Source organism: Lissotriton vulgaris, chromosome 1_1, assembly GCF_964263255.1.
Source record: "Lissotriton vulgaris chromosome 1_1, aLisVul1.2, whole genome shotgun sequence".
NCBI classification, from domain to species: Eukaryota; Metazoa; Chordata; class Amphibia; order Caudata; family Salamandridae; genus Lissotriton; species Lissotriton vulgaris.
Genome location: NC_141685.1, coordinates 1,985,075,248 through 1,985,101,446, shown reverse-complemented (window position 1 = coordinate 1,985,101,446; position 26,199 = coordinate 1,985,075,248). Strand labels below are relative to the sequence as shown.

Sequence of the window (26,199 nt, the reverse complement as noted above, 5' to 3'; positions counted from 1 at the left end):
ACACCCTGATATGTGCTTCAGTGGTAATGTTTTATATGAGAGGGGTAGCATGGTGATGTTTGATATGTTTGGAGTAGAAGTGATAAATCATGCTTATGGGTGAAAGCAGATTTCTCAATACTATTTTAGAAATGCCACTTTTAGACATGGGCATATCTGTGAGCTTATGAATCTTTGAGCCCTGCCTGGATGTGTATTTACTATCTGGTTTTGACTGACAGGATAGAGGGGATGTGTATTCACTCTAGACAGTAACAAGGGTGGGGTAGAGGTATGTCCTGCCACTCCTGGATGTCTCTGTGCTAGGCTGAATATGCCTGGTCTGAATTTGGAGTGGTGGAAGGAGTGGCACCTGCACCTGAACAAGGCTGTGCCTACTTTCCACAATGCTGTGTCCGCCCCCCTGCGTGTGTCTGGGACCAGGGCTTGAAATGTGAATGGGAGGGTTGTGCAATTCTAATACAGTGTTTGAATCCCCCCCCTGAACAAAGACATTCGGACTATAAGTACTGAGGATGCGACCCCAGGAAACCAGACACTGCCTGGGACAGTAACAGATGCAGCTGGCTCTTCAGACTGCCAGGAGGAACTGCCATTGAACTTGATTACTCAGTGTGCTGACCTGCTGCCTGTTGGGTAGAGAGAATGACTGACACTTCTATTACATAGACCCTTGTGCTGCCTGCCTGGGCCCTGTTGTTGGTACCTCCAGTGATCTCCAAGGGCTGTGTGGCTTGCCCTTTGTGATTTGAAACAGCGGTGATAAGTGCTGTGCTTTTCGCCCTGTGATTTCCTTTAACAGCACGTATGGAGCGCTGGAGGTTACTTCCCTTTTCCCTCTCAGAGCCTAAAAGTGAAGTGCTGAAACTTTGGCTGCTGAAAGGCTTCCCTGTGCCTCTAGTGTAACGGGGACTGCGCCTCTGTGGCATTTGGCTTGCAGTGTAGCCGCTGGTGCAGTCTCGGGGCTAAGCCGCCACCTGCTGTACCAGCACTGTGTGCCAGGAGAATCCCTCTTAAAAGGCATGACTGAGGTCCGGTGCACTCCGTCTTTAGTGGGAGGACCTTGCAAAGTAGAGCAGGAGTGCAGGGATAATGTACCCTATGTGGACATGATGATATTGGGAAGATATGATTCCCTGATGTGATGTTGCCACTGTATTTCATGCCCTAATTATGATTTAGGTCTGACCTCAACTGCATGGTATGTGCCTGTTTATAGTTGGCTGCATGTTATTCCCTAAAATGTTATGTGCAGGAGCTGCAGGATTATTCCCAGTGATGGTGTATTTACGATGTGTGAACTCTACAAGTATTCACTTTGGTGCACTACTTGTGTTGTTAAGACAATTGCCCGATTGGCAAAAGGATTGTGTAATCTATGTGATGTCATTACAAGTGCCTAGCCACACAGTGATTTATGTCATTGTGGTCTAAAGTGTTTTATGAACAATACAAAGGATACTTTTATAGCCTTGTGTTGAGTCTCTTTTTGTGTTGTGCCTAGTGTGTCATTGATGTATGTGTGTGTGTTTTGTGCAAAGGCTTTACACATTGCCTCTGGGATCATCCTGACTGCTCTGCCAAGCTACCAAGGGGGTGTGCAGGGGTTATTTTGGGTGTGTAACTCCCTTACCCTGTTTAGAGTGGTGGGATCTGCCTGGCGTAGGTGCATACTCTAGCCAACCAGAAACCCCATTTCTAACGCATATTGCAAGTAATAGGTCTTGCAGACAGCTGCACTGACAAGCACTTAAAAATACACTATGAAGTTATGAGGCCACCACTTTGAAAAAAGAGGAGAAATCACACTACACAACAAAAATGCAAAACCTCGTTATAGGTGCAGTCGTTTCAGTGCTGTTACACTTCTGAATTCTTCATGCCCACTGGCACTGACAGGGTGTTATTATAAAATAGATAAGGAACTCCTGGAAGCAAGTCGAAGTACTTAGAAGAAAACAAAAAGACAGCATGGCTGTGTCCAGGATATAAAAGGATATTGAAAAGGCAAAATAACTAATTAGACAAAGCCATCAAAGTTTAGTGGAAAAGTATGGAAAATGTTAATGCTCAAAGCTATCACTTGGAGTGAAAGTACATGGTCATGTACAGAAGAAGAAGATCCCTCCTGAGACGTCACGATTGAGAATTCACAGACTATTTGATGGTATATCATGATGTCAAATAGTATCTGGTTCTACTTAAGCATGTGAATGAGAGATAATTTGCAGAAGAAACCGTTGCTTTCTGAAAGAAGATGAGACATAGAGTTCTCTACAGATCAACACGTAATTGCAAATAAATCAAACAATACACTGGCAAGGGAGAACATAGTACATTATAGATGTGCGCATTCAAGTATTTGACTTTGCCCCAAACCAAAGAAAGGCCAATTGAGACAGTCAGAATAGTCTGAGACCTAGGAATATAGCTAGGTTTAAAATGGAAGTATGGCGGCCAAATGTCTGTATGACCAAAGTAATGAAGAGTTACTGCCCGCTATAAACCGAGAAGTAGTTTAGAAAGCGTTTATACACTAAAATATCAATCCGATTAACGAGGAGAGCGAGATGGTATGTCTTACGCACCCCCTGAACTGTCAATCATGCATACGAATGCCCCCAAAAAATCCTTTGAAACGCAAAGTGATTTTCTAGAACTACACTAAATTAAATATTTGAATTGATTTATTAATTATTTTGTAAGATGTTCAACTGAAAGCACGTGTCCAGAAAACAACACGTAAAGGCACATTTTTACTGGATCTGCACTGACTCCAAACATTTTTTTCGACTGCAATAATTGTTGTTAAAAGAAAAGAAGAAAAGAAGAAAATGAAGGCTTTGCCAGACACTTACGGGCACAGTAGTTGCTGTGGTCGTGGTGGTGGGCTTAGTTGGCACTGTTGTCGTCCAGGGAGTTACATGCACTATCACGGTTGCTGTGCTCGTCAACCGAGTAGCTGCATTTCCCCCAAATTCATCCGTCACTTCTATCAGAAGCTGGAAGACGGTGGGGTCTTGAATTCCGTCGAAGACATGGTACTGGAAATTCTGTCGTGTTGTCAAGAAAGGGGCATCATGGCCCGTCCTCTGCAGTTTAAACCGCTGTATACCGTTCCCTGTAACAAGATTAATAGTGAAAATGAGCTACAAAAGTGCTTTCTACATATCGTGTTCAAGCCCCCACAGGATTGCATTTCAAGAATAACACATTACAGCAGAAAGGTGTCCACGCCTTTCAAAGAGTCTAACATAACAAATGAGGTGCGGGGAAACGGAAAAGTTGGAAATTGAGAATAACCTCCTGTTATGGCGTAGCTGAGCTGGCTGTTGGGCGAGTCCTTGTCCGTGCACTGCAGCTGAAGAAATGGCGTCTCATCTGTCGAATATATCCTCTTCTCGTAAAGTGCTGGATTGCAAACAGGTGGCTCGTCATTTACATTCTGTAAAATACATAGAGGTTCACAACGTATGGCCGATGATATTCACTAAATAAATCTTCTTTACAACACTGTGGTTTCTTTCTATCACGAGAGCAACACGACACTTGAGTAATCTCGAACACAAATCCATTCTAAACATGAGTGCTTCCTGCTTTTAATGGGCCTCGTGCTCTAGGATAACTGACAAGTTCAAAGTTAATTTCCCTGATAGGCTGTATGTTTAATGAGCCGTTCCCACTAACATTCCATTTCATATGTAGTGCTTCCAAACATTCCAAACACTAAGCTCAGAACTATAATGACATAGGTGAAAAATAATGTTGGCTAGCCTGGTTTTGTGATAGTTGCACTTTTAACACAGGAAAAATGTATGTAAGATAATATTAAGCACTAATTTGTAGAATAAGCTATTAGAATCAAACGTTAAAACAATCCATATGTTCTTATTCGATACATAACAACGGGTCTTTTGTGCACTCCAATTTGAGTAACTAAATAACATCATGATTTAGTCACTCAGAGTCACTCGGTACCCCCAGCCTTCGGACCGTCTTTCTTGGCTTCAATGATTGGTTTTTTTTTACATTTCCACTACAATGCATTTGATAATGCACAGATATCCAGTTTCAAGGCAGCTTGGAACTTTAAGTTATCCCTCTTATAGGGCAAGTCACCTCGGGTGTTATTCTCTGATCCTTGTCCATCAATACCAACAATTTTTAATATACATTATGTACAGTGGCGTAGCTAACTGATTTTACCGCCTCGCCGGGGTGGGGCACTATGGTGCAGATTTCCAAGCCCCCTGCCCCACCAGTACGTCACTTTTCGTGAAGTGCTGGTGGCGCAGGGGGCTCCTCCATATTTACAAGGAGAGGAACAGCCACCCTGTGTGATTTTTTCTCTCCTTGTAAATATGGCTCCTTTACACGCAGCACTTTGCTTTGAAGGGGCTTTCTCTGGGTGTTGCTGTGGGTATTCCCACGCAAAACCCATGGAACATGACACATCTCCAGATTTACGAGAAATCGTAAATCTGGAGATGTGTCTGAATGCTACACCACCCTAGAGATGGCGTAGCGAGGCGTAACCAGGAGAAATGTTTTATTTTTTTCCTCTTTCAATGCGTGCTGAACTCTACAACATGCATAGAAAGAGGAAAATGCCTTTAGTGATTGTTTTCTGCACATAAAAATGTCTCCACGACGCAGGCATCCTTGTACCATGGTACAAGGGTGCCTAGCCCGGCGCATGTCTGCAGTTTGTGCTCCAGTCCAGTGCAGGGGAAAGCACAGAGATGCGACATATTCTTGTAAATATGTTGCATCCCTGTGCTTTGAAAGTGCTGCAGCTTGGCGCAGCACAATAGCTTGCATTGCTGCACTGTGGCACTTTCTAGTGTATCTGCCCCTTAGTTTTTCTATTGTATAATCTTTTGTGCAGGGCTGCCCTCACGGAGCAGAACCACACGTTTTTATAAAAAAAGAATGTATTCTGTAGTTCAAGCATGCATTCACCACCAACATCCTCTGGTATATCTGCTGTGGTAACTGACCATGTTAACATGGGTACAGAAAGCTGATTAGCACGGCTCGGGGAGTAAGAGGGGAGTACATGCATTATTATGCCAAAGGAAATAAGTAAATATGAATGTTTTCCTTTAAAAATAAAGGAAAACTCACCAGCTGGTACTGGGACACCCTCTGTATTCCCCCTATACCATTAGAAAAATTAGGATAGCCTTCCGAACCTCGAATCACCTATGAATGAAGTCCAGTGAAATGTGGTGCACCAAGGACTGACGGCCACTCAAGTGCCTATTGGCCAGGGATTACTCGAAGAAGTGAGATGGAAACTCTCCTGCGGCCAGGACAGGAGTGCAGAGCCTTAATCATTTGATTAGAGTAAGGGAAGGGCCATCTGCTTCTTGCTGATAGAGAGTGTTCTGCCACTGCATCAAAAAGAAAATAGCAGGTGCATGAAGCAGTTCTCTGTGGCTAGCAAGAAACAAATGTGGGATCACATTGCTTCACCTCCCAGCGGATTCGCCCCTAAGCACTATGGTGGATGCAGTTCATCAAGCGTGTGTACTTGCACAAAAGTTCTTTCGAGTGTTTCACCAGGTTGGTGCAGATCAATGCTGGCCATCTCTAAACACGCATTTCTGTATTATTATCCGTCATCAGTGGAGATTAGGCATGAAAATATTTGGGGTTGCTGAGCAGGCTGCCGCAGATGAAGCACCTGCGTACCAGTGAGAGGTACAGGACCTGATATAGTATTTGGCAGCCTACTCAGCAAACCTCAAAATACAAGACTGTATTCTCTACTGATGACGGTTAATAAACCAGAAACACGTGTCAAGAGATCAACACTATCTGCACCAACCTTGGCGAAACACTCGAAAATATTGGAGCGAGCTACAATAGACTGCATTTACCAGATGTCAGGGGCGAACCTTGCCTGAGAGGTCAGCGGTGTGCTCCCACATCCTGTTTTCTATGTAAAGTACTCCCGTGAGTCATTGAGCTGACGAGCTCGTGGATGAAGCACCTGCGTGCCAGTGTGAGGTACCGGACCTGATATAATATTTGGCCGCCTACTCAGCAAACGCCAAAATACAAGACTGTATTCTCTACTGATGACGGTTAATAAACCAGAAACACTTGTCTAGAGATCAGCACTATCTGCCCCAATCTTGGCGAAACACTCGAAAATATCGGAGCGAGCTACAAGAGACTGCATTTACCAGAATGCCAGGGGCGAACCTTGCCTGAGAGGTCAGCGGTGTGCTCCCTCATCCTGTTTTCTCTTTGGCTAGCAAGTTCTGGCCGTGACTGGCCTGAACTGATATGACATGGATAAGCTGTGCAATTTCTCTATTGCTTGCAATGGAAATGGTCCAAGCTGTCGAGGGAGCAAAGCTTGGTGCGGGAATGTGGACGCCTAAAGTGAGTCCCTGACGAAACTGTTTACTAACTCATACAAAAGAAAGACAAAACATGTTTTTACTGAATTGAAATGGTGTCTACGTTGACATAGTCACACACTACTTAGCTGAATTGTGTGGTTGAAACACACACACATAATGACTTACAGAAAGCCATATTAGTGAGTCTGGTAAATGGAGTCATCTGAGGTCAGCGTGCAGTGAAAGAAATATCAGCAAATGCTGAAAGGATTTTACATGACAAGCCTAGAAAAAGAAACTAAGAAGTGAGATGGCACAGGTAGCAGGGTACGAGGCCGAAACCCAACTCATATTACACATTTGCTAAACAATTAGCACTTATCTTTGTTAGAAAAAGTAGAATAGTGGAGTGACCTATGTGTGGTACATAGATTTTGCTATTTCTGCCTAATTTGCATTTACATGATGGAAATTGTGGGTGATACTTTCAAAGCCATATTTCTGTATTTTGGCACCTACACCAGCACAGTGGATGTAGATCATTACAACTTCTGGCATCTCTGCTTGAAAAAGAGCCATGTTCATGAAGTTCGGCTTGACTTTCAATCGGGCTCGTGAGCCCCGACGTTACTTGCTTTCTTTCTGCCCCAGGGGGGCCTTTGCAGGAGCAGCAGCCGGAGCCTCCATCACAGTTGGGGTGGGACTCGATCCCCCAGCTGGCCCCGGTGAACTCTCGGCGCGGGAGGTGATTAAGCATGGGCGAACTTTGTGAATCTGGAATTCGCGAATTTTGCGAATTTGCGAACTCGCAATCCGCAAAATCCGCGAAAGGGATTCTGCCAGTTTGTGAGGGTTTGGTACCAGTTCGCAATCGCGAACTTACTTGCCGGCTCGCAGCGGTCGCGACTATGTTGTTTCTACGTCTGGTTCATCATCACAGGTTCCCAGCACCCTCTGTTTCACCACTGCCACCCTCTGTTTCACCCATGTCATCCTCTGTTACATCAATGCCACCCTCTGGTTCATCATCACTGTAGATTATGGGGAGGAAAAGCAAGCACACCTGCCCTGCTTCAACTGACATGAATTCATTTGGGGTTAGTTTATTAATGTGTCACTGTTTTAAAATTCCAGGTCTGGCACCTGCTTCCTTATCAGTAATATGCTTTCTGTTGCAGTGCAATTTTTTTTCCAGGACCTTTGTGGCCTACTTGTAGCTATTCTATGAGCCTGCTGTGAGGGTCAGAGCAGGGTCATACAATTGTTGCAACTAGCAACTGAACTCTGGAGGGGTCCCAGTCAGCAAGCACTACAGGGAATGGTTACTAATGATGAGTTTGAACTCTTGCACCTGCTGAGTGCTTTCAGTTTTGCAAAACTCGTTTTTCTGCAATTTTGCAGGATTCGCGGGGCGCGAACATGCGCAAGATCGGATTCGGAAGCCGCAAATTCGTGCGAATATGCGATTTGTTTTTTTGCGGCATGTTAGTTCGCAAGGTTTTGTGCGTTTTCGCGAGCCGCTTGTAGCGCAAGGTGCGAAGTTACCCACGCGGTCGTTCAAGGGCGCGGCCATCTTGTTTGCATGACGTATTTCCGTTTCCGGGCGCGAAGTGTAATCTCGCAGAGTGTGCGGCTCGCCAGTACAATTTTGCGAGTGTTCGCGAGGAAAATCTCGCGCGAACTTACCCGCGGGGTCGTGAACGGGCGCGGCCATCTTGTTTCTCATTCATTGCTATGGTTCTGGGCATGCTTTTTGTATCCTCTCTAAATCTCTGCCATCCTTTGCTTGTTTGAAGTTTTTTTTAATCTATTTTACTTATTATCTATCCCTCTATTTTTCTAGCCCTATATGTTTGTGTTTACTGCTACTTTTGGTTAATTTTAAACTACTTCTTTAAACTCTTTTCTTTTCTTCTCTTCCCTATTCTATTTTCTTTATTCCTTTCTGCCCAGACCATGGTGAAGGGAGCCGGGAAGCATCCCGAGAAGGGGAAGGGTCCCGCACCCCGTGCCCGGCTCCCGTGCAGGATTTGAGGGGGGAGCAGGTCGTACCCCGGGAGATCTTTAGCCCGGAGCAGGTGGTCGCACTCATTTTTTATGTTCAGCGCCGCCTCCCCAGGACCATCATGGCAGGCGGCAGGATCGGTGTCGGGTACGGGATCCGGGAGCGCCGGAAGCGGTGGGAGAAGGTGTGCCGGGCCATGTACCACCACTCTCGGGTCCGGCGCACCTACAACCAGGCCACCCACCGCTGGACGGAAGTCCTGGACCGTGAACGAGATCTGCTCGACCTGCTTGGCCTTGAGATCCCCGGGCTTGGTGGGTAGTAGTAGCTATTTCTTTACTACTCTGTTTTCTCCTGCTATGTGTTATTATATTTGCAAATTTTAGTTTTTTACCAAGAGAAAGAATGCTGCTCATTACATTGTAGGTAAATTATATTTCAAAATCTTCTGTGCATTTCACTAAGGTTCAGATTTTTAATTACCGGCGCATCCCTGCAAAGTAGCAGGGATGCGCCAGTAATTGTGCGCCACGCCACCATCACCCATCGTGCGCCGTATTTACAATGCGGTGCACCATGGGCCCAAAACGTCACCAAAGCGTTACGCATCTGTGCCGTAAAGGCAGCGCATTGCTGGAGTTACGCCACAACGATGGCGCAGCTCCATCAATGCTCTGGGGTGCCCTATCTCCCCAATGCTGCGTCAAGCCGTACGTCTGCTTCAAGCCGGCGCAGGGTTTGAGTCACGCATCATTGTCGTTAAAGTGAGTGATTGAAATCTTGTAGATTTCCCTCAGCCACTTTAAGGATGCGTTCCTGCGCAGGAACGCCCTCCCTTGCGCCGGAACGCCCCCTGATGGTGCAGGGCTTTACAACGTGATGCATCTCCCATATGCGTCACGTTGTTAATATACGCCGCACCATTGCGCCTCTTTTGTGCTGCTGCTGCGTCACAAAAGTCACGCAACAATGGAGCAAAAGAGCCGCAAGGGGCTACTAAATCAGCCCCCACAGACTCAAGTCCAGTCCTTCCTTTGTACACATGGCGATAAGAAGAAATAGTGGTGGTGGATTGATAGTTTGAGTATTTTAATGACTGGTTAATGTAGTAGGAAACTTTAGTTTTGTCGCTGATCTGCAATCACGATGGACTTTGTCTGTCACTTCGCGTGCTGCGGACTGCTGCCTGCCAATCCTAGGCAAACCTTTTTAGTACTTTGTTTAGTGAGTTACATAAGAAGTTTCCAATTCGACGGTCCGCAAATCAAGCAATACTAATAACGTAGTAGACCACATGAGATTGGTCAATAATATATCCCGTGGAATAGTTGTCTATTTGCTATTTCGCCAACATATTTTATTAGTTCTTTTGAAATGTTTGATTTGGTTGACAATATCATCCATGTTTTCTGTTTTTATTTCTTTCATGTTGTACATCAGCTCCCCCCAGGGGCAAGAGGAGGACACAGGAGGAGGAGGAGGGTGCTGTTCAGGATGCAGGCCAGGATCGGGCAGGCGGGGGCTCCTTTGCTGGCTCCAGTAAGTTTTAATTTTAATATAGAGTACTTATTTTTTCCTAGCGTTCCTCATTCGATTTTTTCTAAATCGTCTTTGATCTTCTTGTAGACTGGATCTTAATTCTTATCCTGCCTCGACTATGACTCCGTGTGGTATTACTAGATTATTCTTATTAGTCTGTCTGTGTAGCTAACTAAGATTTCACATTTGGCAATTCCATTGGACTCCCATTCTAGTCAGCAATAGCTCTATGCACTGAGTGCAGTCCTCTGGGATTGTCCATAATGTCTTTTCAAGTCTTCTAAATGTTTATGCTTTGACAATTGCCAACAATAAAAAGGTGAATGACTACCAAGAAAGAATAAGATACTACTTTACTTTTGGTTTGGATAGGAGGACAATCCATTCTACTACTGTTGCAGGGACAAATCTACACAAACAGAACTATGGACACTAAATAATGCATTGCTTAGCTTATCAATTATAATAGGTGCTGTTAGACTTTCCACATACCTCAGTGATAACAGACTTTGTAGTTGAACCCCTAATCTCCTTACTGACTAGATAGTGTGGCAGAGTCATTTAGCTCCCAAAGTCACCGATGATTGATCCCCAATGATGTCAGAGGCACGGACTCATCCTTGCAAAAATTCCAAAACCTTTAGTTCATCCACTCTAGTCTGGAGGAGCAAAAACCACAGAGTCTATTTAAGTTGAAAAGCTTTATTAAAAGTAAACACATTTATTAAAATCAAGTTTGTCATAAAAGTAAACGTTTAACTGAAAATGGAAAAGTGCTTAGTGCTGACGATTAATTGGACACATTTCTTGTGGTCGAGCCGAGCTCTCACCTGGTTTGAACTTGATCCTGCTCGTGTTCTTAGAAGTCAAGCTTCTGTCTGTTAGGAGAAAAAGTGGTACGTGTTAAAAATAAAAAGCAAGCATTCATCAGTTGTGCCAAAAAGTGCAGCAAGACAACAGCCTTCCCTGGAAAAGGGACATTTTTACTTTAGAGTAGACAGTCACAAATTATTAAATTGTATTCTGTTTTTTTCACATTTCTTTCTTCCTCCTAGACCAAATATTATATAGTAGTGAGTGGTGTATTCTAACATTATTAAATGTACTTTGTAGGTGGAACATCTGGAGGCGGGGCCAGCGCAGAGGTGGTGGTGGCATTGGACGAGGACAACTATGGGGAGGAGGCGGTGGAAGTGCCGGACAATTCTGTGAGGGATAACACGGTGGTGGCGGGCAGAGGTAAGCTATATATTCCTTACTTATTGAGATTGAAGAATGCAGAGTGTGCTTTCTGCACGGGTGTATTAGAAATCAACCAGGTAGTAGCCTCCTCTAAATGTACTTCGACTTAGCTGTGAAGCTTTTGGCGAGAAGAATCCCAATCAGATCTGAGATGAACTTGATGGATGGGATGAACGAAAAGCAAAAGAAGGGTGTAAGTAAGTGTGGAAGGACGAGAAATGTAATGATGACTGGCAAAGAAGAATGATATGTGTTTGCTTGGTCCCTTAGGTGGTTGGGAAGGAAAGAATATGGTATGGTGCATGGCTGGGTGAATGATGAAGCAAGGATGGGTGGAAGGAGAACAGCCTGGGTGGGTGAAACAGAAACTGTATGTGTGCATATACTTTGAATGGATGGATGCCTGGATCATGGTACTATCTGACTCTTAGATAGCATATGTGTATCTAGAGAGAGTAGACGGTCACTGGATGAACTAAGTGTTACTTTGAAGAGCATGTAACACCGCACCCGCACGTCCGTTCCAGTGTAGGAAAGGCAAGGAAAAGAAGTTGTAATTTTGTCCAAATACTACCATGAATAGTAGCAGTAGTCTGTATTGCAACTGCAAGCACAGCATATATCCGGTTATTACGGTGGACACTCCCTACCTCTCGTAATAACTTTAGTTTAGTAGTAGTACGTCATTCATGTGTGGGTGTATCACTGTTCACTCAATAATAAGCAAAGCACCTAAAGTCATCCCATATGTCATCAAATACATCCCATCTGAAGTGATAGATAATCAGATTATTTAGCTCCTTCATTTTCCTTTTCTAATACTCATTTGCACTATAGGGTGAAAGCTAAATTAATTAAGCAGTAGCCCTTTTAACAGAGTATTCTCAGTGCCACCCGTAATAGAAAAGTAAGAGCTTCACCACCTGCATGTACTGGACCGGTACAGTAACGCAAGTCTGTCTCACTCATCATGGTGTGCGTCTGTTTTTCTCGGGTGCAAGTTCACTGCGCTGGCATTATGCCGGCTTGCATAAGATAACGTACCAATTTTCCTAAACAAGAGAGAAGAAGAATAAGACTGGTGTACTGTCATAGTCGACTGTAATGGAAGTCCATAGTGCTCGTAGAATTTGTTCCTTAAACTCCCACTAATGTTAGAGCAAGGATGAAGAAGTCGGAGGTTACATAGATACTGTCCTCAATAGTTATGTACTGTGCTTTCAATTTGCTACTTGTACTGTGACACAACTTTCTGCTCAATCATTTTGTGTTAATCTTAAGGAGCATTGGTTACAGACTATGTCTTTCTTTCTTCATATAGTTGCTCTTTCCAAATCCAACAGACCATCAAGAAGGAGGGAGCTGGCTCGAATGGCCTGGCAACGGAGGCTGGATGCCACTGTCGCTGAATATCGGCGGCTGGTGGCCCTGGAGGAGGAGGAGACGCAGTCTGGTACTACAACAACTTTCACTGGGACAGCTGCATCCTCCTCCGTGCCCCCACGGGCTGCCAGCCAGCGCAGTGCTCCAGCGGTACGGAGCCGGGCTACCAAAGCCAAACGCCACCGCCGAGCAGCAAAGACAGCAGCTGCCCCCCACAGGATTTGCAAGGCATGCCGGCGCCGCTTATGCCTCAGAGTGTCCTACCTGGAGCAGGAGTTCCTAAGCTATAAGAACTTGGTGGAGGGCCTCCGCTTCGACCATGCCACCCTCCGCAAGGAGCATGATGCCCTGGCCGCTAAAGTCAACAGCACCCTGCCGTAGTGTCCCTTGCCCCTTTTTTAGAGACTTTTGGGGGGTGGGAATTGGGAGTTGGATTTTTTGGGGACTTTTGAAGGACAATCGTTGGGGTTAGGGAGGGTCTTGCGGGAGATTATTTTGTTAGGGCTATAAAAATATACTTTTTGAAACTTTATCTGACCATACCTGTTTTTTACTGCTTTTGAGTCTGGTGGGTGGGGGTTTAACAGTAAGTTTGTTTTCCTGAATAGTCCTAGGACTTTAGTAGTACTACCGTTAAACTCTCGTCTCTCCTAATACTCCATTATACTACCTCCAACCAAATGCGTATCTTACCTGTAATTTGTGTTTGAAAGTAGGGCTAGGCCCAGGGTTGGCTCCACGGGAAATGGCGATTAAGGTTGGCAATCCAGGGCGGATGAAATTTCCTCCTTATTGCGGTGGTACTAGTGGTGTGACACAGTGGCAGTTTCATGGCTATGGAAAAAAAGAAAATGAAACCTGGTTTGTCCTTACTGTAGCATTACAACGGTACGATAGAGAATATAGCAGGTGACAGTACACTAGAACAGTGCCACAATGTAGCCTAACAAATGGTAAAGTATTGATAGTATAATTTGTACTTGAGTAGGATTTCTTTGACATTGGCTACTACTACAAGAAATAGTACTGAAGCTGAGTAAGTCTAGAATATATCCTCGGATTCCTTCACCAGCCTGTTGCTATGACCTTATCCTCCCCAGCAAGTGTGTGGAATTATTGATGTCATTTAGTCACACATCAAGCAAAACCACACAGCCCGGGGGAAGAGGGTTAGGGTTTGTAAAATGGATGGGAATGGGGGGTTCTTTTTGGGTAGGTTTTGTTGAGAAAAAAAAAAGCACAGCATGGACAAACAATAATTGAACATAAAGAAATTTTTGGGTACAAAGCTAACCATAAATCTTTTATGTGACATAAAGGAAGTGCATGCACTACTGAATGCATTGTTACTGAAAAGTAAGTAGTACTTTCGACAACAGTGAATGACAGAATGCGACAGTACAGGGCTACATTAAATTAGGTTTAAAAAATAGCAGAAGTAAAACCTATAGAATCCCTGTAGAGATCAATTTAGAAGCAGAGAGAGATCCAAGAAATGCAGTCACACTCATAGAAGAAAAGAATGGATACTGTATCTGTCTGTATGTTGTTGTAGATGTCCTCCTATTGAATTTGGTAAGTAAGTTGCATGCCGCAAACAATTCCTCTTATTAGCGGCACTCCTCCATTCCAGCTGACGCTTCGTCCATCAATGTTGGTGACCAGAAGACACCCTGTCCACTGCCTGCCTGGCGGATGCTGAATTGCGGCTCGCTAATGTGAAGCCTGACTCCATCTTTTTTTCCCCATTGCACAGACTGAAACCCGGCCTGTAATTATTGAACGAAAAACAGTACTGATAAATAAATATAAGGTATGTACGCTGTGTAGTGCAAAAAGTCACACTTTGATTTTCCTAATAGACAGTACAATATTTTTGAAAGTGCGTACTCTGTCTGAGTCACCTTTTGAAGGATAAATAAGTATGGGCAAATACATTTAGCGGATCTTTCCCCTCAAGCTAGGTGTACTGTAAACTGTGTTTTAGAACAAAATTAGACCATCCCAGCAGTGCTCCCACCCAGTCCCTTACTAAAGCCAGTCGCAAAAATGTAGAAGACCCCCAATCAGATCTCAAAAAACGAGGCCTAGCAGAAAACTGGTGACAAAACGTACTTCGAAAGTAAAAGTAGGCCCAAATACCCCCTTACCCACTGTGGATTGTATTCAAACCACTTGCAAGCAAGCAAAAGCATCCATAGCCAGCATCGCTCCAAGACTCGAAAACCCCCCCACCCAAACACATGCAATAGAAATACTGCTAACCCTAACGAGCCCTAAGTTAAGAATAGTGGCAGAGGATTTCTTTAACTATGCCAAATCCCCCCTTTCCCACCATGGATTTTCTTCAAATGACTTGCAACCAAAATGACACATTCTCACGAGTGCTCTTAGAAGCCCGCACTCAGCTGCAAAAATCTAGAACACCCCGAAACACATGCAATCCTGCTGCTAGGGCTAACCCTAACAAACCCTAAGTAACAAAAAGTGCCAAAAGGCTTTTCCTTATGGATTTTGTCCCAACCACTTCTATCCGGTATTAGACCTTCCCAGGAATGCCCCAAGACCCGCCAACCCACCCGCCAAAAAGCACAACACCTCCAAACAGCCAAAAAGGAAAATCTCATATTTACAATATTTCTCGGCCTTCGGTCCAAACGCGCTGTGCAGCTAGGCCATAACTCCAGTTTTCCACCACGGATTTCTTGAAAAGCAAATGCAATCAAGATTATACTGTCCCAGCAGTGCTCCCAGACCCCAAAATTCACCCACAAACACCCGGAACCCCCCCAAAGAGCACCTCAAAGGCAAGCAAGTCAGCAAAAACACAAAAAAATTTCCGCCTCCGATTTGGTCCAAACCACTTTTATCCGGTATTAGAGCTTCCCAGCAATGGCCCCAGAGCCGTCAACCCTGGAGAAAACGAGTAGAAGACCCCCAAACAGCCAAAAAGCAAAAGTACAAAAATGGGGACGTAGTCATTTTTTTGCCAATTTCCCAAATCACTCCGCGCGCGCTCTGCAGCTAGGCCCTAACTCCCCTCTGCCACCATGGATTTGCTTCAAACCTCTTGCAAACTAAAGTATCCATAGCCAGTAAGCATGGGCGAATTTTGCGAATCTGGTGTTCGCGAATTTTGTGAATTTGCGATCTCGCAATCCGCAAAATCCGCAAATTCTCGCGAATTTGCAGATTTTTTTTGTGTTCGCAAGGATTTCTGCCAGTTCGCAAGGATTTCTGACAGTTCGCGAGGGTTTTGTAACAGTTCACAATCGCGAACTTACATGTCGGCTCGCAACGGTCACGATTATGTTGTTTCTACGTCTGGTTCATCATCATAGGTTCCCAGCACCCTCTGTTTCACCCCTGCCACCCTCTGTTTTACCCATGCCACCCTCTGGTACATCAATGCCTTATGCCACCCTCTGGTTCATCATCACTGTAGATTATGGGGGGAAAAAGCAAGCACACCTGCCTGCTTCAACTGACATTAATTAATTTGGGGTTGATTTATTAATGTGTCACTGTTTTAAAATTCCAGTCTGGCACCTGCGTCCTTATCTGTAATTTGCTTTCTGTTGCAGTGCAATTTTTTTTTCCAGGACCTTTGTGGCCTACTTGTAGCTATTCTATGAGCCTGCTGTGAGGGTCAGAGCAGGGTCATACAATTGTTGCAACTAGCAACTGAATAATTGTTGCAACTAGCAACTGAACTTTGGAGGGGCCCTTGTCAGGAAGCACTACAGGGAACGGTTACTAATGATGAGTTTGAACTTTTGAACCTGCTTTCACTTTTGCAAAACTCGTTTTTCTGCAGCGCAGCATTACAGCAACTTTAATGCCCCACCAAGCTTATATGAGAAAGTTGATTTCTAATCCAAAAGTTATCAAAAGGCCTCAAATCTAAAAAAGTGCAGGCAAATGTCAACCTGAGGAGTTATTCTGATAAAAATAATCATTTTCCGAAGGTCTATGCTGCTTGCTAGTAGATTTCTTGTGCGGAATTGCAATTTTTGTAATTTCGCGAGTGCGAGATTGTTGCTGCCTGCCGCACCTACATGTTCGCAATTGCGAACTTACACCGCAAAGAAAAAAAATCCGCTGTGTGCGAATTTGCGGATTTTGCGGGAAATTCGCGAATCTCGCGGATTGCGAACTTACCGAAAATCCGCAAAATCCGCGAGCGTAACGGATTTTCCGCCCATGCTTAATAGCCAGCAGTGCTCCCAGACCCCGAAACCCACCCACAAACACCAGGAAGCCCCCCAAACAGGCCCCCAAAAACGCTACATTGAGCAAAATGTCAGAATTAGCAAAAAAAAAATCAGCGTGGATTTTGTCCCAACCACTTCTATCTAGTATTAGACCTTCCCAGGAATGCCCCAAGACCCGCCAACCCACCCGCCAAAAAAGCACAACACCCCCAAACAGCCAAAAAGGAAAATCTCATACTTACAATATTTCTCGGCCTTCGGTCCAAACGCGCTCTGCAGCTAGGCCATAACTCCAGTTTTCCACCACGGATTTCCTGAAAAGCAAATGCAATCAAGATTAGACTGTCCCAGCAGTGCTCCCAGACCCCAAAACTCACCCACAAACACCTGGAACCCCCCCAAAGAGCACCTCAAAGGCAAGCAAGTCAGCAAAAACACACAAAAAATTCTGCCTCCGATTTGGTCCAAACCACTTTTATCCTGTATTAGAGCTTCCCAGCAATGGCCCCAGAGCCGTCAACCCAGGAGAAAATGAGTAGAAGACCCCTAAACAGCCAAAAAGCAAAAGTACAAAAATGGGGACTTAGTCATTTTTTTTGCCAATTTCCCAAATCACTACGCGCGCGCTCTGCAGCTAGGCCCTAACTCCCCTCTGCCACCATGGATTTGCTTCAAACCTCTTGCAAACTAAAGTATCCATAGCCAGCAGTGCTCCCAGACCCCGGAACCCACCCACAAACACCAGGAAGCCCCCCAAACAGGCCCCCGAAAACGCTACATTGAGCAAAATGTCAGAAATAGCAAAAAAAAATTCTGCGTGGATTTTGTCCCAACCACTTCTATACGGTATTAGACCTTCCCAGGAATGCCCCAAGACCCGCCAACCCACCCGCCAAAAAGCAAAACACACCCAAACAGCCAAAAAAGGAAAATCTCATACTTACAATATTTCTCGGCCTTCGGTCCAAACGCGCTGTGCAGCTAGGCCATAACTCCAGTTTTCCACCACGGATTTCTTGAAAAGCAAATGCAATCAAGATTAGACTGTCCCAGCAGTGCTCCCAGACCCCAAAACTCACCCACAAACACCCGGAACCCCCCAAAGTGGACCTCAAAGGCAAGCAAGTCAGCAAAAACACAAAAGAATTCCGCCTCCGATTTGGTCCAAACCACTTTTATCCGGTATAAGAGCTTCCCAGCAATGGCCCCAGAGCCGTCAACTCACCCGCAAAGAAGTAGAACACCCCCACAAGTGCTGAGTCTTTCTTCATTGGGCGTAATCCAGCCCTCTGCTTTGATGTTAATAGGAGTCTGGAGGAGGAGGATAGAGGAGCATGTTCTTCTGAACTTGTGAACCTGAGGAATGCAGACTGCGGCACCTTCAAATCAATAAGCAAACAAGTGAAGACAGTTCTGCTGATTGGCTTGTTTTTGTGATTAGGTGATTAAAGTTTGAATTATATTAACTGTGCACAACAAAGAAAGACAGACACACAGGAATAAAAGTGAATAAGGACGAAAAAGAAAGTTATTGATTCATTGTCTCATTTTCAGGGCTCGGTGTCAGGGTCCAGGAATAAGAATAAGGCTTCGTCAGGGTGAGCTCAGTGTCACCTAACAGAGAAGAAATTCCCTCATCTACGTTGCTGTCCACCTCGTCTTCATCCGGCGTGCTTTCTCGTACTTTGTAATCTGGTGGTATGAGGTGCTGATTCATCTTGATCATTGTTAACCTCTCCACATTTTTGGGCGAGAGGCGGCTCCGTTTGGGAGTTACAATGCCACCAGCAGCACTGAAAACACGTTCAGAAGACACGCTTGCGAGTGGGCAAGACAAGTAGTTTAAAGCCAGGTTGGAGAGCTGTGGCCACAATTCTTTTTTCCCATGCCAATACGCCAATGGGTCAGCATTAACATAGACCTCTGTTGAGTCATTCAGATAGTCCTGCACCATCGACTCAAGGTCCTCCTCCAAGGTTCCTCCACTTTGCTTAGCTGTTGCTGTGACCTTTTGAGAACCAAACCCAAGCCAAGTTAGCCAATCCTCTTCTGCATCCAATGTTACTGTTGTGTCTGGTGCAGATGATCCGGTTGCCGGTGTCTTTAACGGCTGAGAGGTCACTTGTGCCACCGACACAGGTGCCGAAGTGGATTGTTTTGACTGGGGATGGCCTGCTGATGCTGATGTACTGCCTTTTCCTTCAATGAGCTGCCGTTCTCTTTCAAACCTCTTGGCTGACAAGACTAGCCAACGTTTGTACTTTGTAACATCTTCATCAGCAAAAGGAAAGAATGCTCGGCCTGCCAGCGCCTTTTTGTAGCGTGGATCCAGAATAGTAGCACAAATGTAATGCTGTTCTGAGTGGATCTTTTTAAGACGTTCATCACCTTGTAGGCTCTCTAATAATTTCTCCGACAAAACAAAAGGGTCTTGGTTTTTTTCATTTGTTTGAAACACAGAAGACACCGCCTTCAGTTGGTGCTCCAGCATGTACAACAATGGGATAGCTTTTCCCAAATTACAGTCCTCCTTGCTGACTGCACGCGTGAAGACCTCAAAAGGACGAAGCATGTGTGTCAGGCTTTTAACTATTTCCTATTGCGCCACATCCATCCTCAGGTCCTTGTGAGCTGTACCCTGTTTTAAGAAATAGTGATCGAGTACTGTATACTGCTCATACAGACGCTCAAGCATGTAGAAGGTTGAGTTCCAACGTTTTGCCGCCTCCTGGATGAGTGCTTTCACTGGCATTTGACGTTCATGTAGCAGGCTCCTCAGATGCTTCCGGGCTTAAAAAGAATGGCTGAAATGGTTGCACATTTTTCGGCAGATGTCCACTACCTCGTACGCTGGACTGTCTTTATCACTCAAGAATTTTTTAACAACCAGGTTTATACAGTGCGCCAAACATGGCACTCTGAAATAGTGACCCAGCTCCATGGCCTTAACTACATTGGCGCCATTATCCGTGGAAACATAACCAATCTGGCGTTTTTTTGGGGGACAGCCAGTGAAGGACCTTTGTGTTAAACTCATCCAAAATGTTTTGTGCTGTGTGACGTTTCTCCAAACCAAACATGGCTAGTGTTGCATGTTTCCGAGCAGCTTTAAAAACTTGGTCCGGGTCAACACCTGCGTTTAGCTTTGCTTTAACCCCTGAAAAAGAGACCCAGTGTGCAGTGATGCACATGTAATCAGCGCCTGCGCCACTGGTCCACATGTCTGTTGTCAGATGTATAGTGTGAACAGCACTCTTCTGCAAAGCTGCCCCAATCACCTGTAGTTCGAACTGGACTGTTCCCATGAGGCACAGGGTCAGAGCTGATTTGCATATCGCCATTGTCTAACCCAGGGTGGTGTGGAGTGCAAAAAAACGATGGATTTGGGCCCAGATCTTTGGACTGGGATGAATGTGTGACAATGATCCACATTCGGTCCATCACCTGTTTTGTTTGCAATTGCCGCCCTAAGTGCGCTGGGGATGCACAGACGTGGGTCCCAGGCACTCCACACCACTGGAGTCAAGCTAGCCGGGCTGATGAGAGGTGTTACCTCGAAACCGGTCCGGTCCTCGGATGCTTGATTCCGTTCTGGGAAGGACATGGCTTTTGTAGTTCGAACTGGACTGTTCCCATGGGGCACAGGGTCAGAGCTGATTTGCATATCGCCATTGTCTAACCCAGGGTGGTGTGGAGTGCAAAAAAACGATGGATTTGGGCCCAGATCTTTGGACTGGGATGAATGTGTGACAATGATCCACATTCGGTCCATCACCTGTTTTGTTTGCAATTGCCGCCCTAAGTGCGCTGGGGATGCCCAGACGTGGGTCCCAGGCACTCCACACCACTGGAGTCAAGCTAGCCAGGCTGATGAGAGGTGTTACCTCGAAACCGGTCCGGTCCTCGGATGCTTGATTCCGTTCTGGGAAGGACATGGCTTTTGTAGTTCGAACTGGACTGTTCCCATGGAGCACAGGGTCAGAGCTGATTTGCATATCGCCATTGTCTAGCCCAGGGTGGTGTGGAGTGCAAAAAAACGATGGATTTGGGCCCAGATCTTTGGACTGGGATGAATGTGTGACAATGATCCACATTCAGTCCATCACCTGTTTTGTTTGCAATTGCCGCCCTAAGTGCGCTGGGGATGCCCAGACGTGGGTCCCAGGCACTCCACACCACTGGAGTCAAGCTAGCCGGGCTGATGAGAGGTGTTACCTCGAAACCGGTCCGGTCCTCGGATGCTTGATTCCGTTCTGGGAAGGACATGGCTTTTGTAGTTCGAACTGGACTGTTCCCATGGGGCACAGGGTCAGAGCTGATTTGCATATCGCCATTGTCTAACCCAGGGTGGTGTGGAGTGCAAAAAAACGATGGATTTGGGCCCAGATCTTTGGACTGGGATGAATGTGTGACAATGATCCACATTCGGTCCATCACCTGTTTTGTTTGCAATTGCCGCCCTAAGTGCGCTGGGGATGCCCAGACGTGGGTCCCAGGCACTCCACACCACTGGAGTCAAGCTAGCCGGGCTGATGAGAGGTGTTACCTCGAAACCGGTCCGGTCCTCGGATGCTTGATTCCGTTCTGGGAAGGACATGGCTTTTGTAGTTCGAACTGGACTGTTCCCATGGGGCACAGGGTCAGAGCTGATTTGCATATCGCCATTGTCTAACCCAGGGTGGTGTGGAGTGCAAAAAAACACTGGATTTGGGCCCAGATCTTTGGACTGGGATGAATGTGTGACAATGATCCACATTCGGTCCATCACCTGTTTTGTTTGCAATTGCCGCCCTAAGTGCGCTGGGGATGCCCAGACGTGGGTCCCAGGCACTCCAAACCACTGGAGTCAAGCTAGCCGGGCTGATGAGAGGTGTTACCTCGAAACCGGTCCGGTCCTCGGATGCTTGATTCCGTTCTGGGAAGGACATGGCTTTTGTAGTTCGAACTGGACTGTTCCCATGGGGCACAGGGTCAGAGCTGATTTGCATATCGCCATTGTCTAACCCAGGGTGGTGTGGAGTGCAAAAAAACGATGGATTTGGGCCCAGATCTTTGGACTGGGATGAATGTGTGACAATGATCCACATTCGGTCCATCACCTGTTTTGTTTGCAATTGCCGCCCTAAGTGCGCTGGGAATGCCCAGACGTGGGTCCCAGGCACTCCACACCACTGGAGTCAAGCTAGCCGGGCTGATGAGAGGTGTTTCCTCGAAACCGGTCCTCGGATGCTTGATTCCGTTCTGGGAAGGACATGGCTTTTGTAGTTCGAACTGGACTGTTCCCATGGGGCACAGGGTCAGAGCTGATTTGCATATCGCCATTGTCTAACCCAGGGTGGTGTGGAGTGCAAAAAAACGATGGATTTGGGCCCAGATCTTTGGACTGGGATGAATGTGTGACAATGATCCACATTCGGTCCATCACCTGTTTTGTTTGCAATTGCCGCCCTAAGTGCGCTGGGGATGCCCAGACGTGGGTCCCAGGCACTCCACACCACTGGAGTCAAGCTAGCCGGGCTGATGAGAGGTGTTACCTCGAAACCGGTCCGGTTCTCGGATGCTTGATTCCGTTCTGGGAAGGACATGGCTTTTGTAGTTCGAACTGGACTGTTCCCATGGGGCACAGGGTCAGAGCTGATTTGCATATCGCCATTGTCTAACCCAGGGTGGTGTGGAGTGCAAAAAAATGATGGATTTGGGCCCAGATCTTTGGACTGCGATGAATGTGTGACAATGATCTACATTCGGTCCATCACCTGTTTTGTTTGCAATTGACGCCCTAAGTGCGCTGGGGATGCCCAGACGTGGGTCCCAGGCACTCCACACCACTGGAGTCAAGCTAGCCGGGCTGATGAGAGGTGTTACCTCGAAACCGGTCCGGTCCTCGGATGCTTGATTCCGTTCTGGGAAGGACATGGCTTTTGTAGTTCGAACTGGACTGTTCCCATGGGGCACAGGGTCAGAGCTGATTTGCATATCGCCATTGTCTAACCCAGGGTGGTGTGGAGTGCAAAAAAACGATGGATTTGGGCCCAGATCTTTGGACTGGGATGAATGTGTGACAATGATCCACATTCGGTCCATCACCTGTTTTGTTTGCAATTGCCGCCCTAAGTGCGCTGGGGATGCCCAGACGTGGGTCCCAGGCACTCCACACCACTGGAGTCAAGCTAGCCGGGCTGATGAGAGGTGTTACCTCGAAACCGGTCCGGTCCTCGGATGCTTGATTCCGTTCTGGGAAGGACATGGCTTTTGTAGTTCGAACTGGACTGTTCCCATGGGGCACAGGGTCAGAGCTGATTTGCATATCGCCATTGTCTAACCCAGGGTGGTGTGGAGTGCAAAAAAACGATGGATTTGGGCCCAGATCTTTGGACTGGGATGAATGTGTGACAATGATCCACATTCGGTCCATCACCTGTTTTGTTTGCAATTGCCGCCCTAAGTGCGCTGGGGATGCCCAGACGTGGGTCCCAGGTACTCCACACCACTGGAGTCAAGCTAGCCGGGCTGATGAGAGGTGTTACCTCGAAACCGGTCCGGTCCTCGGATGCTTGATTCCGTTCTGGGAAGGACATGGCTTTTGTAGTTCGAACTGGACTGTTCCCATGGGGCACAGGGTCAGAGCTGATTTGCATATCGCCATTGTCTAACCCAGGGTGGTGTGGAGTGCAAAAAAACGATGGATTTGGGCCCAGATCTTTGGACTGGGATGAATGTGTGACAATGATCCACATTCGGTCCATCACCTGTTTTGTTTGCAATTGCCGCCCTAAGTGCGCTGGGGATGCCCAGACGTGGGTCCCAGGCACTCCACACCACTGGAGTCAAGCTAGCCGGGCTGATGAGAGGTGTTACCTCGAAACCGGTCCGGTCCTCGGATGCTTGATTCTGTTCTGGGAAGGACATGGCTTTTGTAGTTCGAACTGGACTGTTCCCATGGGGCACAGGGTCAGAGCTGATTTGCATATCGCCATTGTCTAACCCAGGGTGGTGTGGAGTGCAAAGAAACGATGGATTTGGGCCCAGATCTTTGGACTGGGATGAATGTGTGACAATGATCCACATTCGGTCCATCACCTGTTTTGTTTGCAATTGCCGCCCTAAGTGCGCTGGGGATGCCCAGATGTGGGTCCCAGGCACTCCACACCACTAGAGTCAAGCTAGCCGGGCTGATGAGAGGTGTTACCTCGAAACCGGTCCGGTCCTCGGATGCTTGATTCCGTTCTGGGAAGGACATGGCTTTTGTAGTTCGAACTGGACTGTTCCCATGGGGCACAGGGTCAGAGCTGATTTGCATATCGCCATTGTCTAACCCAGGGTGGTGTGGAGTGCAAAAAAACGATGGATTTGGGCCCAGATCTTTGGGCTGGGATGAATGTGTGACAATGATCCACATTCGGTCCATCACCTGTTTTGTTTGCAATTGCCGCCCTAAGTGCGCTGGGGATGCCCAGACGTGGGTCCCAGGCACTCCACACCACTGGAGTCAAGCTAGCCGGGCTGATGAGAGGTGTTACCTCGAAACCGGTCCGGTCCTCGGATGCTTGATTCCGTTCTGGGAAGGACATGGCTTTTGTAGTTCGAACTGGACTGTTCCCATGGGGCACAGGGTCAGAGCTGATTTGCATATCACCATTGTCTAACCCAGGGTGGTGTGGAGTGCAAATAAACGATGGATTTGGGCCCAGATCTTTGGACTGGGATGAATGTGTGACAATGATCCACATTCGGTCCATCACCTGTTTTGTTTGCAATTGCCGCCCTAAGTGCGCTGGGGATGCCCAGACGTGGGTCCCAGGCACTCCACACCACTGGAGTCAAGCTAGCCGGGCTGATGAGAGGTGTTACCTCGAAACCGGTCCGGTCCTCGGATGCTTGATTCCGTTCTGGGAAGGACATGGCTTTTGTAGTTCGAACTGGACTGTTCCCATGGGGCACAGGGTCAGAGCTGATTTGCATATCGCCATTGTCTAACCCAGGGTGGTGTGGAGTGCAAGAAAACGATGGATTTGGGCCCAGATCTTTGGACTGGGATGAATGTGTGACAATGATCCACATTCGGTCCATCACCTGTTTTGTTTGCAATTGCCGCCCTAAGTGCGCTGGGGATGCCCAGTCGTGGGTCCCAGGCACTCCACACCACTGGAGTCAAGCTAGCCGGGCCGATGAGAGGTGTTACCTCGAAACCGGTCCGGTCCTCGGATGCTTGATTCCGTTCTGGGAAGGACATGGCTTTTGTAGTTCGAACTGGACTGTTCCCATGGGGCACAGGGTCAGAGCTGATTTGCATATCGCCATTGTCTAACCCAGGGTGGTGTGGAGTGCAAAAAAACGATGGATTTGGGCCCAGATCTTTGGACTGGGATGAATGTGTGACAATGATCCACATTCGGTCCATCACCTGTTTTGTTTGCAATTGCCGCCCTAAGTGCGCTGGGGATGCCCAGACGTGGGTCCCAGGCACTCCACACCACTGGAGTCAAGCTAGCCGGGCTGATGAGAGGTGTTACCTCGAAACCGGTCCGGTCCTCGGATGCTTGATTCCGTTCTGGGAAGGACATGGCTTTTGTAGTTCGAACTAGACTGTTCCCATGGGGCACAGGGTCAGAGCTGATTTGCATATCGCCATTGTCCAACCCAGGGTGGTGTGGAGTGCAAAAAACGATGGATTTGGGCCCAGATCTTTGGACTGGGATGAATGTGTGACAATGATCCACATTCGGTCCATCACCTGTTTTGTTTCCAATCACCTCCAGCACATCTTCATGTAGTGCTGGAACCGCAACTCTGGCAAAATAGAACCGGCTAGGAACCTTCCATTTAGGGCAGAGCGCTGCCACTAATTCTAGAAAACCAACCCCTTCTACAAAAGAAAAAGGGAGAAGGTCCAGAGCTAGCATTTTAGCCAGCTTATTGTTATACAGACGCGTCAGTGGGTGGTTGCGTTCATATTGCATTTCTGTAAACGACATCTTTTTAATGTTGCCCTGGACCAAGCATTTACGGGATGATGATGATGATATCTTCGACCCAGTTACGCTCGCTGATGAACTTTTTCGCATTGGTGTCTCACTCTCTCCCACACTCTTAGTGTGGCTCACATGGGGGGTGCTGCTGACAGGGGTACTGGGTGTAAGTGAAGTGTTTGACACGCCTTCTTCCTCCTCGTCCTCCCCATATGAAACAGCATTACGTGCAATTCGGGCTTCCTTGATCGCCTGTAGGTGCGCAAACCATTTGACAGCGTGCTTTCTTTCAAGAAGACCTCTCTGGCCTCCGGTACCATAGTTGGAACCAAACTTACCACGACTAACTGCCAACTTACAAATGCTACAAATGGCGAGGTTTTCCTTTTTTGGGCAAACACTAAAGAAGTCCCAAACTGCGGACTTGAAATGTCTTTGGGGGTCAGAGGAGGGGGCGATACTGGTGGTGGTGGTCCTGCTGCTAATGCCAG

The 26,199-nt window shown here is 46.8% G+C and overlaps 1 protein-coding gene across 1 annotated transcript in view; it reads right to left on the bottom strand.

Moving 5' to 3' along the window:
* Window positions 1-26,199, bottom strand: part of LOC147751480 (cadherin-related family member 3-like) — an 853,888-nt gene that overhangs the window by 94,965 nt on the left and 732,724 nt on the right. The window contains exons 18-19 of the mRNA XM_086933301.1: window positions 3,304-3,445; window positions 2,859-3,121 (exon numbers count right to left, since the gene is read on the bottom strand). Coding sequence (XP_086789427.1) covers window positions 2,859-3,121; window positions 3,304-3,445 — 405 coding nt within the window. The remainder of the gene's footprint in view (window positions 1-2,858; window positions 3,122-3,303; window positions 3,446-26,199) is intronic.